Genomic DNA, 12,679 nt, shown 5'->3' with positions numbered 1-12,679 from the left:
CCCATTCCAGGAACATCTTGGAGGTAAGGGTAAGGCTATGGGGAAGGAGGCCTCACTGGTCCTGGGCATGACCTAAAACTGCACCCTGCCAGGATAGGGAGGCCTGATGGGCCTGCCTGTGGCAGGGCAGGGTCACCCAAATGCCAGGACTGAGAACCTACCTGGTGCAAGGCAGGTCAAGGCTGCCCCCACCAGATATGAGGGAGTTAGCTTAGGAGAAGCACCTGAGTCCCATGGGGTGTTGGACCCTGGAGGTGGGCCAGGCACACTCAAAGAGAAGTACCTGAGCCCAAGGGGGTATAAGACCCCAGTCCCCGAAAGTGGCAGGGTGGAGTTGTGGGGCCACTTAAGCTCAGGGAAGAGCAGCCGAGTCCCAAGGAGGTGGAAGACCCCAGGCCCCAGTGGTCCAGTGAGGGGCCAGGGGTGAAGTAGATCCATAGCTGAGCAATCGCTCAGTCCTGTTCAGGTGAGGGTCATAGGAGAGGCCCAAAAGATTGTGCCAGTGTTGACCATGTGGTGGAGAGTAAAGCTTGAGGATCTTGGTAAGTAGAGTGGTGTGAATGTATCCTGGATAGGTGGTATGCAAGAGACCAGGTGAGAGCCGGTAGAGTATATGAGAATATGCGAGAGGGGGGTGGTGTGTGTGTGTGTGTGGCCTGAGAAGGCAGCATGGGAGACAAACAACTGTGTCCAGCTGGACCCGGCTTTGAACTGGAGATGTAAAACAGTGCGAGACATCAGCGAGGCATGGGGCATGTGTGGAGATGGCTGGAGCACGGACCTATCACCCACGGTCATTTGGGTGCACGAAGGGCCGCTTCCCACCTATTTAACATCACAATCATTTATCTACAAGGCATGGTAGGTGAACAAGGTGGGAGGCTTGTCCAGAGACAAGGGCAGACCCATACTAGTACTGGGCCTGGAAGGTGCTCTTGTCACATTACCTTTTACATCCGTACCTTGTATGTGATTCTAAGACTAGGAGCTTTTCCCCTGATATTAAATTAGGGAAAGACCTTGTCAGAGAATTGATTTAAATGGGGTATATGAAAGGTGGGCAGTATCAACACCACAGTGCCTTAAAAGAAGGTGACTGTAAGTGCATTCTATGATGGTCCTGTAAGAGTGTGTTAGGTATGATCTGAGATCAGATCTACTGGAGCAGATGCCTCGGGGGACCTAAGCAGGAGGGTTTAGTTCCTGGATCCCAAAAGGGCTTAGGCAGAAGGTAAGCACTTACCTGCTTACTTCTGGGTAGGAACAAAAGCAGAACTTAAGGTTACTAGGAATATTTTAAGTCAAGCAAAGGACACATCTAATGAGTTTAGATGCATCCCAAGGTGATATGGCAGCTGAGCAAGAATTTTTTATGTTTGTAGTTTTGGACTTTGGTACGTAATATTCACTCAAGTCTTGCTATAAGTGTCTACACTGCTCAAATATGCACCATGCAGCATCAAACTGAGACCACGCTTTCCTACTCCATATGCACTACTTCCTGAACCAGAGACAGTGCAGCCAGCTGCTTTAGTGTGGCACTGAATGCGTGCCAATAAGCTCTGCTGAGAAACAGTGAGAGCAAGTATGTGCACACTGAGGTGGCTACAGTTCAGGAGGTTGAAGGTGTAGGGCAAGACATGACCTCATACAGCAATGCTTGGTGCTGTAACTGGGAATTACAAATATAAGTTCTTTATTGGATAGAGTTCCATGTTTGTTTCATACAGTGGCCTGGCTTGACTGAAGCCTCTGTGCTCTAGTTAACTTTTAATATCTTACACAAATTGAGTTTTTAAAAGTAGTTTAAAGTCTCTCAAATGCCTAACAATAATATTAAACATTCCAATTACATTCAGTTTGCATGCTAAAAGATGTATATACCTAATATATTTATATGTGTATGCTTACCCCTCCTTCATATCATTGATAGGAAGTGGAACTCTGCCTCCTCTGTCTAGAGCTGAGGTGATGTTTATGGCATTCAAACGCTCTGGTTGCCATACGTTTTTCACTGCTCCAAGAAAATCTCCAAGTACCTCACTTGCTAACATTTCTTCTACATTCATGTTCTTTATGAAGAATTCCGCTTGATAAGGTAAAGGAAAATCTAGTTGTGAAGGAAAAGTTAGGTGTTCATTGAAGGTTCTCTTACAAAAGAACTAAAAATAATATTTGAATAATTATACAGCACGGCCTTATTGAGGAGACGCCTGTTCAAAATACCTTACTTAATATACCCCAAATCTGACTTGGGTATTCTTATTTCATTCTCAATTTCCTACCACCCCCACCCCCCGGTTTTTTGGGTTTTTTTTTTTAATATCACCAGCTATTGTTTAAAGCAGAAGCACTCAAGATTGTCTTGGCAATGGTGCCTTTGACAGTTTGCATTGCTGACTTCAATGGAAAAATGGCAATTTTCATTAGGTAAGGATCTGCCAACTGAAGGCTAACATGGATCTTTATTACATGGAGAAAATTATATTTACCCTGACTGAAAAGAAAAAAATATGGCTTACACTATGCTCCAACCTGCAGTACTCTGTACCTTAAACCTGAATCACTTATAGGATGATGTAAACTCAGTAAGTCTCAACTCCAGGTTGGAACTGAAGGTAGTGGCAGGCAACATTTTAAGTTTCACTTTATCTGTCTTCTGTCTGAAAAATCATTTGCTTTACTGTGCATATCCAAAATTCATAAAATGTCACAATCTACAGCCAGGGTAGTCTTCTAGATTTTAAGACAAATCATTAGTATTGCTCTGAAGTTGACCCTTACTGATTTCAGATATGAACTATGACATATTTATATGTTTAATGCAATACAGTTGGCAAGCTAGTCAATTGCCCAGTCTAACATTGCCAATTGACTGCATATATTTATTTTGACTGGTCAAAGATTATAGTAATGTTACCAAAAATACATTTTTTTGTCATTTTCTTGACAGAACTATTAATTTTTTTACACCTTTTTAATGAACAATCTGTGCTTTTTCTGTGCAGTATTTGGATCTATTGGCAATTTTTTACAATTTTTGACCAATCAATTGATCAAATTTTATTTGACTAGTCAGTTACCCAACCCTGTAATGTAAAATATCTAATTTTTACATTTCATCTAGGGGTGCACCAATTGAGATTTTTGGGGCCAATACAGACACCAATTTTTAATGAGCCATATTGGCTTGATACCGCTCTGAATGCCAATATGTGGCCTGGCAGCTTGGAAAGCAGCGTCTGATAAATCTGAGGGGGGAAGGGAAGGGGCATATGGAGTCCCCGTGGTAAGGAAGGGAGTGGGGCAGGGGCACAAGATCCGGAGTCAAATGCCCCCATGGCCTCCCGGGCTGCATGTAGTGGCAGGAGCCACCATCCCGTCCCTGTACTCCCCAAGCTGCTGGTAGCTCCATCCTGCGTCCCACCCTGGCTGTGCAGCACCTGCCACTGCCACTGCCACTGCCTCTACCCTAGCCCCACTCCTTCCCTCAGCGCAGGGGCTTCAGTCTGTCCCTTCTCCCAACAGACTTACCAGCCAGACGCTGCTCTCCACACTGCCAGGCTGTGCTTCTGGCCTATGTTGTGGCTATGCGCATGCATGCGGCATTTATTGGCGACATTATCAGCCACATCAGCCAAAAAAAGCTGATTGCTGATAATGTCAATTTTCCTTATATCAGTGCCTATACAATATGGGACCGATGTATTGGTGTGCCTCTAATCTCAACAAAACTGACAAAGAGTATCCAGTCTCCTGCATCCCTACATTTTGGGGTATGCTTACATAGCAATTAAAATGTGATTGAAACACAAGTAGGGTATGCTTGCACTAGCTTTTAACTAACTGGTAAGGGTAATGAAAAAGACTTTAGCAAGATATACCCAATGCATTCATATAAAATAATGTGGAAAAGCTGCTATCAGAACATGCAGTTGTAAGAAGAATTTTTAGTTGCAGGCAGTTTAAGACCATGTGAAACGGAAAAGCAACCAGCAGAAGGCTGTAAGAAAATGCCCCCACTTTATCTTCAAACATTATACTAGCTGCTTTTTCCTATGCACAAAGTCTTTTGGGTGTGTTTATTTTATATATCCAGTGAATACCAAATCAATGCAAATTCTTCCTTTATCACTTACACTCCTCTCTCAGCAGTCTGCACCACCAGTAATCCCTGCTAAATGTGGCCCATCCAACCAGGTACTTATCTGCACTAGTGTGGGTTTCTTGAAAGTCCATTGACTTCAGAGATATTCAAGATTTACACCAGCATGAATAGGATTAAAATTTAGCATATTTTATTTATTTGGAGAATCTTATTCCATGAAAACTGGTCTCAAACACAGAAAGACAAATAAAAAGTATAACTGCCTGCTTTGCAAAGCAACCTGTATTTTGAAGGTTACAACTTGTCTAAGCATTTGCTTTTAATATAATTAAATTCATATTTCCTAAAGATGCTAAAAACAGTGTATTGATTGTCCTTGATACCATTTCAAAATCGTAATATCATTACTGTGAGGACAACACTGGGCAATTCAGTTTACTTCAGTGGAGCAGAACACCTTATTATGATATTGGTGAATGTGACCCAATGTCACGGACTTAAGAAAACACTTATCAATCTATACTTTAAAGATTAATCCTGAATTTACCCCAAATACGCAAAATAATGCTAACATCCCCATCTTTGACTGTTCTGTTCTTTAACTTTAAAGGCTAGAGGTGCTTCTCAAATATCATTACTATATACCTACCATTACCATCGATGTGCAAAACAAATAATTTGCAGGAGGGCTAAACCAGTTCTATGTAGTCTAGATCCTGAAAACAAATACAGGCAGTCCTCAGACTTATGACACAACTGGTTCTTGAAAACTGCATCTTAAGTCAAAACGTCGTAAGTTGGAACCAATTTTTCCCTAGGAACGGTGTTATAAATGGGGGATTGGTTCCTTTACAGCTGTTGATACGGCTGCATTGAGCTGGTGAGTCCATTGTGGTAGAAAGTAAGGGGCAAGGGAAGGGGTGGCGGGGGGGCAGATCAAGTTCCCCACAGTGAGGGAGGGACTGGGGCAAGAGCTGCCCACCCAGGACCAGGCAGGTGCAGGACTGAGCTGCAGCTTGTCGGGGAGGAGTGGGGAGGGAAGGGGTGATAGCTCCTGCCACTGTGCACTGCTTGTCTGGTGGCTCATCCAGCAGTTCCCACCACTGCTCCTGCCACTTGTCCAGGAGGGCATGGCGGGTGGGGGGGGGGGCCTGGATAAGAAGGAGCAGGGCCAGGGCTGCACCGGGCTGCACTCCAGGCTGATAGTGGCAGCACTGACAGCAGGGCCTATGCCCTCCCACTGATCACCCCAGCAGGGCAGGCACAGGACGGAGCCATTGCGCTGCCTCCGGACAAGCAGCATGCAGCAGCGGGAGCTGCCAGACGAGCAGTGCACAGCAGCAAGAGCCACTCCCCCACCCCTGATGAGCTGCAGCTCAGTCCAGCACCTGCCCAGTCCTGGCTGGGCAACACTTGACCCAGACCCAGTCCCTCCCTCACCGCAGAGGCCTTGGTCCAAACCTCTTGCCTCCCCCCTCCCCTTCCACCACAATGGACTTACCAGCTCAACGCACCTGTATCGACTGTCATAAAGTCAAAACCCATGTTGGAACATCAAAACAGGGTGTCAATTATAAACATTGTAAGTGACATTTGTTGGAACTCAAAGTCATTGAGGACTGCCTGTACAATTTGGTGTTAATTTAATCAAAAGGAAAAAATGTACTTCTTTTATAACTATTTTTATGAACAAGTGGTAAGATACCCTGGCAAGAGATAGTTTAACAATAAATAAATAGGAGAAAGAAAAAGGGAAAAGAATTAGCATATATTCTAATAGCCTAAAGCAGTATAAGCAATTTTCAGTACATACCTTCTGCTGACATTATGTTAATGATTAAATTATGTCTTGCAGTCTCAAAGGTGCGCCTATTGTAAGCAGTAATCTAAAATGAAAGAGAAATAATAGAAGAACTATGGTATAAATATAAGAACTGGTATAAATATAAAAACCAAATTATGAATTCAAGGTAGAACATCAAAAGAGGATGGAGCTAGACTGTTCTCAGTGGTGGCAGAAGACAGAACAAGGAGCAACAGTCTCAAGTTTCAGCAAGGAAATTTTAGGTTAGATATTAAGAAGAATTTTCTCAGTAAGAATAGTAAAACACTGGAGAAAGTTAAGCAGAGACATTGTGGAATCCCCATTGGAGGTTTTTAAGACCTGGTTAGACAAAACCTTGGCTGGGATGATCTAGTTGGGAATGGTCCTGCTTTGAGGAGGTAGTTAAACTAGATGACCTCTCGAGGTCCCTTCCAACCCTAATTTTCTGTGATTCTATGATCTTTCCTTGTTTTAAATATGTTCCCTTACATAATCACTGGAACGAGTTTATTTTGACTACAAGAAAAATAATCTATTTGGATTACCCGAATAAGACTATGGGTTTTGATAGAGTACTGAAACTTATTGAAACTTTTTCACTCATCTACCTAGTTATCTAAACTCTGCTCATCTGTGCAATATCTAAGAATGTAACGTATTTACATCCAAATGAGTAGGGGTGCACTGATAGAGATTTTGGGGGCTTATACCGATCCGATTTAGGATATAGCTCCATCCAGCTGGTGAGTCTGTTGTGGTGGACGAGGAGGGAAGGGGTGTGGTAGGGCAGATCAAGGGTCCCTGTGGTGAGGGAGGGAGTGGGGCTGGGGTAGGTGCTGCCCAGCTGGGGCAGGGCACGGCACGGCACAGGACGGAACTGCAGCTCGTTGGGGGGGGTGGTTCCTGCTGCTGCATGCACCCTGAGATGGGTGCCACTTGCTGGCAGCTTCCCACATGCTAGCAGTCATGCAACTGAGATCTGACAAATTTTATCCTGAAACCCAAAATCATGCGTCCTTCCATGCACTTCTGGCATGACAGGACACAATTTTTGGATCCAGGGTAGAATTTGTCAGATCACAATCACACAACTAAATCAATATCTACTGGGGCCCTAAATGACATGCTTTCCAAGACAGGGCAATATTTTAAATAGTTTCTTTAAAAAATCCATTATTCTAATCCTGCAGATTTCTGCACATGCTTCATTCTATGTGTGAGGGGGCCAGGACCCTGAGGGGCCCGGCCCAAGCGGGGAATCCCGGAGTTCCGCCCCGGCTTCCGGGTCCGGACCCGGAAGCCCGGCCGGGAACTTAAGGTTTCCCGGAACTGGAACCACGCTGACGCGGGACCGGCGCGGGGAGATAAAAAAGAACCGCCTACCCCGAGCAGAGGAGGACGGAGGCTCCGGCGGGAGCCTGCCCCGGGAGCGGCGGAGCCGGGAGCTGCGAGGACTGGAGCCGCGGAGCCGGGAGCTGCGAGGCCGGGAGCTGCGGAGCCGGGAGCGGCGAGACCGGGAGCTGCGGAGCCTGGAGTGGCGGAGACAGGTACAGCCGCGCCGCGTGCCACGCGGCGGGAGCCGGCAGCGGCAAGGCCAGGAGCCGGGGAGCCGGCGGCGGCGAAGCCGGGAGCCGGAGGTCCAGAGGCAGCTGGGCCGGGTGCGGCAAGGACCGGCGGCAGTGAGGCCGGCCGCCGCGAAGCCAGGAGCGGCGCAGCACCAGCCTGCAAGGCCGGAGGCGGCGGAGCCAGGGGGCTCAGCAGGCCCCGAAGGGACGAAGGTACAAAAGGGACCGGTGGCCATTGCACCGGAGGAAGCCGGGAAGGGAGGCTGGGTCGGAGGGACCCTCCTCCGGCGGCTGCGGGCCGCTTGGCCGCGGGGAAGACCCGCGGGCGGGGGGGGCAGAGTTGTAGTTCCCCCGGGTCGAGAGAGTGAGGCCCCCGAGGTAGAGACGCCTCAGGACTAGTGGAGCGATCAGCACCAGGGAGACTAGGTGCTGATAGGACTCCTGGTGAGGGCCCAGCAGTGTGGGGTACCCCCCCACTGCGGAGCTAGGACGAAGACAAGGGAGCCCTAACGGAGGCTCCCCACCCCGGAGGACCGGGCGAGGGTGTAGGGGAGGAGGAGCCCTCAGGACCCCTGGACCTTGGAGGTACTGTACCCCACGTGGACCGCCAGCTTCCCGGCAAGGGTGAACCCCCATATTTCCATCTAGTCGTGGCAGGCGAGAGTGGCGAAGCGGGACGGTCCAACGCGTACCCCCTCCTCTCCAGGGGACATCCGGGGATCGGGGTCCCACGGTAAGTGACGCACCCCATCCCCTTACAACTGGTGCATTGGCTGGGAACCGAGCCCGGCCTAGCTCGGAGAGCACTACAGCACCATGGAGCTCCCAACGAGCGCGGATGTGACGCAGCAGACGCTGCATCTGATGGCCCAGCTGCTACAGCAGCACCAGCAGACTGCCTTAAGGCAAGCGAGTGTGCAGGAGCATTTGCTCCAACAGCAGCAGACAAGGGCTGGCCCGTATAGCGGGGAAATGAACATGCCCCGCATGAATCGGGAAGACGACATGGAGGCCTTCATAGAAACCTTTGAGAGAGCGGCCCTCGCCGTAGGCATAGACCGGACGAAATGGGCCAGTAGGCTGGGAGTCCTGTTAACCGGCCCGGCCCAGGCAGCCTACCGAGCCCTGACCCGCGCTGAGGCCAGCGACTACGAGCGGGTGAAGGCCGAGATTCTACAACGCCTTGATATCACCCCGGAAAAGCACCGACAGGCGTTCCAAGGAAACAAGACCAAGGGCGAGAAAAGCCCCAAGATGTTGTGGCACAGCCTTAGAGATGAAATGATGAAGTGGCTGAGGCCGACGGAGACCACAAAAGAAGAAATATGCGATCAGGTTCTGCTAGAGCAGTTCCTGACGGACCTGGAGGACGACACCCAACAGTGGGTGAGGTGTCACGGCCCCACAACTTCCCTACAGGCTCTCCAGCTGGCGGAGCAATATACAGCAGCCCAGGTAGGGCGGCGCCCAGGTCAGGGAAAACCGAGGGCGGAAGGCTCCCCCCGAAAGGGCAGGGGAAGTAAGGCGGAGAAGACCCCAGGGAACCCGGGTGTTAGTTGCTTCCGCTGCGGCGGCAGGGGACACCTTGCCCGGTCCTGCCCGACCGAAGCCGAGTACCCCCCCCGGTAAGGGGGCCCCGCTCCCCAGAGGTAGCAGCAGAGCAGGGGAATACACTCGGGAGGAACCTATGGACTGTGGGGTCGGCGGCAGGGAAGACGCCTTCCCCAGGCCCCTGCCGCGAGTAAAGGCCTGGGTGGGACAGCGACCACTCATGGCCGTAATTGACACCGGATGCGCACAGACCCTAGTTAGACCATCGCTGGTAGAATGGAGGCGCGCCCCGCGGTGCGCAGGGATCCACCTAGTCTGCCTGCACAATCAGAGGACGCACTTCGAGCGGCGGATCCTAGAGGTCCGGCTGCAGGGAGTTTCGAGATGCCTGCCCGTGGGGTTGAAGGAGGATATTTGGCACCCCATGATCGTGGGGAGGGACTGGCCGGAGATATACGAGGTGCTGGCCGCTCTCCAGCCTCGGAAGGAACCCCCACAAGGCCTAGCCGGGGAAGAACCCGAACCGCCTTGGCCGGGCGAGCTGGACGGCCTGGCGAACAGTTACCAGTTCCGGGAGGCGCAGGAGGAGGACGCGGAGCTGAGACCCTTCCATGAAGAGGCACTCCAACGGGAGCGGCAACCGGTAAGCCCCACGGCGGATCGGGGACAGGGCCCCCGGGTCGAGTTAAGACAGGGTCTGCTATATCGGATTAAGCCCGACCCACAGACAGGGCGGGAGGGAAGTCAACTTTTAATTCCCTGCCGCTACCGCACACCCTTATTACAACTAGCCCATGGGAACCCAATGGGAGGCCATTTGGGAAAAAGGAAAACAGAGGCCAGGCTGATACACTGGTGCTTCTGGCCTCACCTATATGAGGACGTGGAGAGGTTTTGTAAAGAATGTCGTCACTGCCAGTTAGTGAACCCCCACAAACCCCCGCACGCTCCCCTTCAGGTGATGCCCGTTATACGGGAGCCATTCACCAGGGTGGCGCTTGATGTGGTGGGGCCTTTACCACGAAGCACCGCCGGCCACCGGTTCTTACTGGTGCTTATTGATTACGCCACCCGGTTTCCGGAGGCGATTCCCTTACGGATGGTGACGGGCTCCAAGGTGGCCGAGGAGCTTATGAAGTGGGTTGCCCACTTCGGGATCCCGCAAGAAATCGTGACTGACCAGGGAAAGAACTTTATGTCGGCTGTAATGACAGCCATGTGCAAGGTGCTCCACGTCACCCACCTAAAAACGTCAATTTATCATCCCCAAACGAATGGGTTGGTCGAGCGTTTCAACGCGACACTGAAAGGGATGCTCCGGCGCTGCACACAGGAAGATCCAGCCAGGTGGGATTTGTTGGTACCACCCTTGCTGTTTGCAGTACGGGATGCCCCGCAGGCCTCCACGGGCTACTCCCCTTTCAGCTTGGTCTTTGGGCACCAACCCCGAAGTTTGTTGGACATCCTAAGGGAGAGCTGGGAAAGCGGCGCACGAGGGGGTCGCCAGGTGGCGGAATACGCACAGGAACTGCAGGACAGACTCCACAAGGCCCAGAGAGCAGCCCAGGACAACCTCAAACAGGCCCAGAGACAACAAAAGGGCCGATACGACCAGGGAACCCAGGAGAGAGAGTTACAGCCCGGACAGAAGGTGTTGGTGATGCTGCCCAGCTCTCATAGTAAGTTCGAGATGCGGTGGCAGGGGCCGGCACGGGTCATAAGACGAACCGGCCCGGTCAATTATGAAGTCCGAAGGGAGGGCCATCCGAGGGCGTCCCAGGTCTTGCACATCAACCTATTGAAGGAGGGGCAGGAGCCGCACGGGCTCCTTCTAGAAATGGACCGAGAGCCGGTAGATGGGGAGTGTCAAGAGGGGGAGACTGGGCCGAAGACCCGGGAAGGGGGCCCACTTGGGGAAGGGACGTCCCTGTCCCCATACCAACAGAAAGAGTTACAACAGCTAGTCGTAGACTTTGGGGATGTGTTTTCAGAGACCCCGGGGAAGGCTAGAGGCGTGGAGCATAAGATCCTGACACCACCAGGCCAGATTGCCAGGGAAAAGTGGCGACGCATTCCTTTTTTCCGGCACCAACCGATTAGAGAGGAGCTTAATGGCATGCTGGCCCAAGGCATCATCACGCCTTCCCGCAGCCCCTGGCGGAGCCCGTTGGTGGCGGTGACGAAGCCGGATGGCAGCTTAAGGCTGTGCGTTGACTTCCGGAAAGTGAACGCCATCACCCAGTTTGACGCTTTCCCCATGCCTCAGATAAGTGAACTGGTGGAGCGTATCGGGCAAGCCAATTACATCTCCACCCTGGATTTAGCAAAGGGGTATTGGCAGATTCCCCTGCGAAGGGAGGATCAGCCTAAGACCGCCTTTGGGACCCCCTGGGGCCTCTATGAATTCAAACGGATGCCGTTCGGGTTGAATGGGGCCGCCGCAACCTTCCAAAGGTTAATCGATTGGATACTGGCACCCCACCAGGAATATGCTGCCGCCTACCTCGACGACATCGTGATCTTTACCAAGACATGGGAGCAACACCTCCAGGCCCTGAGACAGGTCTTGCAAGAGTTACGAGGTAAGGGCCTGACGGCCAACCCAAAGAAATGCGCCCTGGGAAGATCAGAGACTAAATATCTCGGCTTCCAAGTAGGCAAAGGGCTGGTAAGACCTTTACGGGATAAGGTGGCGGCACTTCGGGACTACGAGGCGCCGGCAACCAAGCGGCAGATGCGGGCCTTTCTGGGGCTCGCCAGCTATTACCGGCGGTTCATTCCCCGGTTTGCGGAACTGGCGAATCCCCTGGTAGACACCACCAAGGGGAAGGAACCACCACGCGTCAACTGGACCCCAGAGAGACGCAAGGCGTTCAACGAGATCCGACAAGCCTTGTGCCGAGGAGCGGTACTACATACCCCTAACTTTAACGCCCCCTTTATCCTACAGACGGATGCCTCAGCGTACGCCCTGGGAGCGGTCCTCTCGCAGGAGGTGGAGGGAGTCGAACACCCCGTGGCATTCGCCAGTCGCCGTTTGAACGAACACGAACAGAGGTACTCTACAATTGAAAGGGAGTGTCTCGCCATCCGTTGGGGTATAGACTATTTTCGGTACTACTTATTGGGCCGAGAATTTCGTTTAATAACTGATCACGCCCCGCTACGGTGGCTCAACTCAGCTAAAACCGAAAATGCCCGGATAATGAGGTGGGCCCTGGCACTCCAGCCCTATCAGTTTAAAATCGGGTATAAACCCGGTCGCAGCAACACCGTGGCAGACTTTTTGTCTCGGTGGGGGGAGATAGAGAATCCCCGCGAGCCCTCGGTACCGCCCCGTGCGGACGGGGAGAAGCCCTCGGGGGGCGAATATCGCACAGCAAAGGGAACGCCTAGCGGCGTCTCGAGGGGTGGGGTGTGTGAGGGGGCCAGGACCCTGAGGGGCCCGGCCCAAGCGGGGAATCCCGGAGTTCCGCCCCGGCTTCCGGGTCCGGACCCGGAAGCCCGGCCGGGAACTTAAGGTTTCCCGGAACTGGAACCACGCCGACGCGGGACCGGCGCGGGGAGATAAAAAAGAACCGCCTACCCCGAGCAGAGGAGGACGGAGGCTCCGGCGGGAGCCTGCCCCGG

At 51.8% G+C, this 12,679-nt stretch overlaps 1 protein-coding gene across 4 annotated transcripts in view; it reads right to left on the bottom strand.

Annotated features, from left to right (window-relative positions):
- The window catches only part of SGCE (sarcoglycan epsilon), a 79,061-nt gene that overhangs the window by 26,938 nt on the left and 39,444 nt on the right, over positions 1-12,679 (bottom strand). For all 4 annotated transcript variants that reach the window (XM_090047009.1, XM_090047008.1, XM_090047010.1 and 1 more), the window contains 2 exons: positions 5,922-5,994; positions 1,912-2,110 (listed from right to left, as the gene is read on the bottom strand). In XM_090047009.1, coding sequence (XP_089903135.1) covers positions 1,912-2,110; positions 5,922-5,994 — 272 coding nt within the window. The remainder of the gene's footprint in view (positions 1-1,911; positions 2,111-5,921; positions 5,995-12,679) is intronic.

This window comes from Crocodylus siamensis, chromosome 5, assembly GCF_052110815.1.
Source record: "Crocodylus siamensis isolate JL-2025a chromosome 5, ASM5211081v1, whole genome shotgun sequence".
Lineage (NCBI taxonomy): Eukaryota > Metazoa > Chordata > Crocodylia > Crocodylidae > Crocodylus > Crocodylus siamensis.
This window is presented reverse-complemented; position numbering and strand designations above follow the sequence as displayed.